Source organism: Nelumbo lutea, chromosome 1 (assembly GCF_056320005.1).
Source record: "Nelumbo lutea isolate HS-2025 chromosome 1, American lotus-T2T, whole genome shotgun sequence".
NCBI classification, from domain to species: Eukaryota; Viridiplantae; Streptophyta; class Magnoliopsida; order Proteales; family Nelumbonaceae; genus Nelumbo; species Nelumbo lutea.
The window spans coordinates 26,582,501-26,588,367 of record NC_142684.1 but is presented as its reverse complement, the minus strand read 5'-3'; the positions used below and the strand labels follow the sequence as shown (position 1 = coordinate 26,588,367).

General features: G+C 39.1%; 1 protein-coding gene across 1 annotated transcript in view; it reads left to right on the top strand.

Annotated features, from left to right (window-relative positions):
- The first annotated feature begins 2,487 nt into the window (after positions 1 to 2,487).
- The window catches only part of LOC148874039 (uncharacterized), a 7,286-nt gene continuing 3,906 nt past the window's right edge, over positions 2,488 to 5,867 (top strand). The window contains exons 1-3 of the mRNA XM_088951944.1: positions 2,488 to 2,986; positions 3,101 to 3,555; positions 3,640 to 3,711. Of these exons, the coding sequence (XP_088808070.1) occupies positions 2,488 to 2,986; positions 3,101 to 3,555; positions 3,640 to 3,711 (1,026 nt within the window). The remainder of the gene's footprint in view (positions 2,987 to 3,100; positions 3,556 to 3,639; positions 3,712 to 5,867) is intronic.

Below are 5,867 nucleotides of genomic sequence, written 5' to 3'. Positions count from 1 at the left end.
TGGGCTTTTAGTAGTTTTATCCATTTAAAATTGGGCCTTTACAGGTTGGGCCGAATTAACCATTTAATTAAATATCAATCCTCAGGCCCATTAGTGGGAAAAATTAGGGCTGACTTTCAGCCTTGATCGAACCCTAGATTTGGTCCAAACAATTTGAACCAATCTTGGTTCGAATGGGTCTAAGGCTTGATTTTTAATTAAATCTTTAATTCAAGAAAATAATCTGAAATTAAATATTGATAATAGAAAAACAATAACCAGTCAAATAGGATTGTTCGCACAATCCATCCTGCAAAACAGAGGTTAGATCACAGTTTGCAGTTTCATAAACTGCAAATTGCAGATTGTGATTCTCCTATCTGTGAAATCTCCTTCCTTGCGCCGCCATATTTGATCCAAAATAAAATAAATAGAAATCCTAATTTCTATTAATAATTACATCAGACCGAATACCTATACATTCAGTCTAAGAACAAAAATTATTTTACAGACCAAATGTAACAAAATAATCCATAATCTGCAAAAATGCAGGTTCCCTGCGCAAATCAAGATTTCGATCTCCTCTTGTACGAACAACCCATAAATCAAGAAAATCATAAAGAACAATTCTAAACAATAATCAGATTTATATAAAAATTAATTTCAGATCATTTGCCCATAATTTTGGGAACAAATTTCCCAAAACCCATATTTGCACAAATTGGGTAGAACGCCTTCTACCCATTTGCATAGGTTTAGATCTGAAACACATTGGTTCAAGATTTGCACCTGGGCTCTAATACCACTGGGGGGATGAGAGATCCATCCTATGGACGCCCAAATCTTGCGGAATTAAGGGTTGAATATCAAAAATTTTTCTCTCCCTTTCAATTGGGAATTGCATTCCCTATTTGGAAAATCATATTTTCAATGATCAATCTTGAACCATAAACTGAACCAGATCTGAACCAAAAGGAGTAGGAGAGGGTTATACCTGATATGGAGAAACAATATCTCCCAACGAAGGTGTTCACGCCCAAGGAAGGATCCAAAGACTGCTCCCACTGAAGATGGCGCAGTGAAAGATGGAGCAGAATTAGTAGCATTCTTCTCCAAGAATTTTGTCCTTCGCAAGAAACAAACAGGATGGCACGTGAGCACAACTTCCTATCAATTCTTTCTCAAAGAATTGATGTCAAGATCGAATTTTGACTTCTCCCACCACTGGAGATCGAACTGGATGTCTGGCGGCTGCAGGATGGAGGCGGCAAGAAAGATCTTTGCAGGGATTGCAGAAATCTTTCTTCTGTGATTTCAGCTCTGAAGAGGATGTTAGTATATCTCTATTCTAAAGGCTGCCACCCCCTTCCTTATTTGTAACCCCAAAGGATCAGCTCCTAATCCAATTAGGAGTTGCTGATCCAAATCTTATTTGGATCAAAACATCTCTTTAGGTGATAAGGATAAACCCTTATCTTATCTGCAGATTGGATCAACCTTCTCCTGATCTTATTAGGAGGTTTCCACATCCAAATCACATCTAGATCTAGACTCTCTGAGTGGATAGGGTTAAGGCTCTATCCTATTTGCTTGATCCATCTCAAAGTTCGCCCATACTTAACTTATTAAATAAGTCTAGCTCGAAATGGGCTTTAGGCCCATTAAGCTTATGTGCTCACTTAACCTTCCTAATTGCTATCCAGTTGGGCTTCTTTGTATGGCATGGGACCCAAGCATTGATCTACACATTGGCCACATGGGTTCGGCCCAGCCTTTGTCACAAGGCCTGGCCGAATACACTGTTATGGACAGTGCACCCCCTGAAACCCATCAAATGGGCTCTATGGGCCCAACACTTACTCTAAGTGATCCCTGGGCCAAGCCACCTTGTAACACCAAAGGATTGTGGGTAGATGCAAGATTAGCCCATTAGGCATTACCCTCAATGGTCTTACACTTAATCTCTCAGCCCATAATGACAAACACTACCCGACAAGAGAGGACCTCTCCCTCGGCTGCAAGGAACAGTGTTGCACTCTCTACTTATATGGATCGTGGGAATTAAAACCTTTTTGCAAACATTTTAGAAACCATAATATATATATATACTTTTACATCTCATATAAAATATACTTTGCAAAACAAATCTCAATGATTGAAATTGGTTGCCGGCAGTCTTGGTTTCCATCAGTGAGAGTGCATCCCCGATCATTACCTTTGTTCGACAAAGGGGCTGACCTTGTCACTATGATCACCCATTCAGATGAATTCTCAAACTGTCCCAACATACCGAGGTTTTGACCCCTGCTAAGGATCTCACTGATTGGTACATCAAAGACAACCCAATCCGACACCTAGTGCAATATCATAATCGAGTCTAGGGGTCGAGTGTAACTTTCTAGTTTTGCCCATCAATCTCCAAGGGGTTTGATGGGGTATCTGCCATACCTAGTTTTGCCCCAACCCAGGAATATATCAATGCACCTAAATGGTCCAGGGCAATACTATATGAGTACCCTCGTGTCTGTCCTAAGAACAGCCAAATCCACCCGGCACTCGGTCCTCTTGCAAAGGCAGCAAGGCAATCAGTACCCTCGTGCATTTAACCCTGAATGGAGGAGTCACCCCAATCTGTCTTGGAAAAATCATAATGCGGTGAAACCCTTTCCCCAAAATTTCAATCAGCCAAAGAAGAAATCCAATCTAGAGGAGCTGATGAGCAAGTTCATAGCAAGTACAAAAATGAGATTTCAAAACCAAGAGGCATCGATCAAGAACTTGGAAACTCAAGTAGGGCAGTTGGCGCAGATGATATCTTCTAGAGTCCAAGGCACTTTATCCAGCAATACCGAAGCTAACCCAAGAGAGCAGGTGCAAGCCATTACCTTGAGGAGTGGTAAGGAGCTACAAGAGGTGGAGAAGAAGGCAAAGGAAGAAGGCAAGGTGGGTGAAACCCTAGAAACTGAAAAGAAGAAGGAAGAGCAATATGATTCAAAGAAAGCGAAAAGTCAACAACCGCAAGTACTATTTCCAAATAGGCTAAAGAAACAAAATTTGGAAAAGGAGTTCGGTAAGTTTCTTGAAATTTTTAAGAGTTTACATATCAACACTCCTTTTGCAGATGCTTTAGTCCAAATGCCACACTATGCAAAGTTCTTGAAGAAGATATTGGAAAACAAAAGGAAACTGGGAGATGTGGCTACAATTGCACTGAATGAAGAATGCTCAGAAATCCTCCTCAACAAGCTGCCTCAAAAACTGAAAGATCCAGGGAGTTTCACTATTCCTTGCACTATAGACAGTTTGAAAATTAACAAGGGATTGTGTGATTTAGGAGCTAGTATAAATTTGATGTCCTATTCAGTTTTTAAGAAATTAGGGTTGGGTGAACCCCAACCCACTAGAGTTTCATTGCAGGTAGCTGATAGGTCCATCAAGCATCCTAGGGGAATCATAGAAGATGTGCTTGTTAAGGTTGATAAATTCATTTTTCCAGTAGATTTCATAGTGTTAGACATGAAAGAGGATGTTGATGTCCCACTTATCCTAGGGCGACCCTTCCTAGCTATAGGAAAGGCAATGGTTGATGTCCAACAAGGACAACTCAGCCTTAGGATTCAAGATGAGGAAGTAATTTTTAAAATGTCTGATGCTATGAAGCATGCATCTTCTAGTGATGATTCATGTTGTATGATAGATGTCATTGATTATGCGATTGGTGGATGTTTTCAGGTAAATGGTCAGCACCTCAAACCATATATAGTGGATGGAGCATTGCCTACCCAATCAACTATGTACCTAGATGTTCATTGATCCCACTGGAATGTCAAGCTTCAGATGAAAAACAAGCACGTATTGGGAGGCAACCCAATGCTAATGAGTAGTTTTTTTTTTTTGTTTATTTGTGTTTCTGCTTTTTTTTTTCATATCATTTGTTTCTCATTCTTTGCTTCTAGTTTCTTTGTTCTTAGTAGCTAGAGGGTCCAAACGAAGGAGCCATTCCAGATTTCAAAATGCTCTTCAGGGAAGTTCTCTAAACCCCTTTAAATGCTGGAAGTCCCACTGTTCACATTGTTGAATTCATCTTTACACTCTCTCCATATGAATATTGAGGGAAATGTTCATGATAAGTGTGGGGGAGGCCATAGTTGTGCACCTAAATCACCCCAATACATAAATGCATTGATAGGCTACATAAACTAGGAAATTTCCTCAATATTATTGCTGTCTATAAGGTGAATTCCATGAGGGAATGCAATGAAGTCGAAGGAAATCACTATAAGTGCTAGAATGTGTTCTTGTGAATTATCCAATTTTATCACAATACATGATGATGATGAGGAAGTTGAATAGGACTTTCATCATGACCAGCACCAACTCTACTCATGTGTATAGTGTGCTTGGTTGAAATCTTAATGATCATTCGAGCTATTAATGCACATCTAAACTGTTAATGCATGAATTTCAACAATTTCAAAAGAAAAAAAAAAGAGAAAAGAGAAAAAGGAAGGACAAAGTCCGATTTACTCCGCTGACATGAACTGAATAGTAAAACTAGCGGTTCATGATATGAGTTCAGTCCCAACTCTGCTATTCCAAGTTGAATAGGAAAACTAGCAATTGGGAATATGAGTATTGTTATCTGCCTCTAGCCTGTGACCCGTGTGAGATGGAGCATAAAATGCACTCACACAAAAAAAAAAAAAAGAAAAAAGAAAGAAAGAAAAGAATTCAGTGACAGCTGAGATTCAAAGGGACAAAAATATAGTTGGAAATTCAATTAGGTGCATTGATAGATTTGAGACCAAGCATGAGATGATGGTTAATTATGGCGGTCAAGGAACTGCTATACATATTGAACGGAATTGAGTGCTAGAGCATGAAGAAGCTCATGTTCTCCCTTCCTTTGTTCTAATGAATGTGGTAAGAGTGGCCAATTATGGGGATGAATTAGAATGTTTATGCAGGTTTCCCGACCACTTAATGCATTCTCATCCTAAAATTCATTCCGTAGATGGTAATAATCTAGGGAATGATCAGTTTATGGGTAAAAGCTTTGCTTGAGGACAAACAAAATCTTAAGTGTGGGGAAGTTTGATGTGTGCACATGCTATACATCATTTTTATTGCTGTATACATGGTTTTAATGATATTTTGCAAGGGTTTTTACCCTAATTGAGCAGAATTGCAGGAAACTAGGAGTTTGAGACAATCTAGATAAAAGAGAGCATACTTCAGCCCATCAAGAAGAAAACCCAACTAAAACCCCATGGGAAGCACTAAAGCCACCAAGGAGAGAGGCCCAACTACAGCCCAACCGAAACTTTATGGGAGAACAGCAATTTGGCCCACCAAGGAGGACAACCCAACAACAGTTCGGCCCATTAAGAATAGCAGCCCAACCGTAGCCCTAAGGGAGGCTCCAAAAAGGTGACTGACTTTAGAGAAAGAAGAGTGGCTGAAAGGAAGAGTATAAAAATAAAAGAAAAAGAGGGAATTAGGGTTCGGACCCCTGAAGACAAAACCAAAGAAGAAGAAGAAGAACTGCTAGAGAAGAGAGAAGGTTGTTGAATGCGAATTGAAGAGGAGATCAAAGATTGATGCAACAATCTTAGGTTGTCTTCTTCTTTGATTTGCAATTTGGTAACATAAATTTGATTAGGGTTTCATGATTTTTCTTTATTGAATCTTTCTTTCTTTCTTTCTTTATTGCAAACTATGATGGACTTCAAATCTGATATGTAATTAATATTTTAGCAAATTTGATTGATTGTGATTTATTCTTGGGATTTCTTGACTAGGGTTTTCGATTAATAGAATAATCTTGGCCGAATTATTCTTGTTTCTTGGATTACTTGAATTGCTTGAGAAAGAGTTTAGGTAATCAG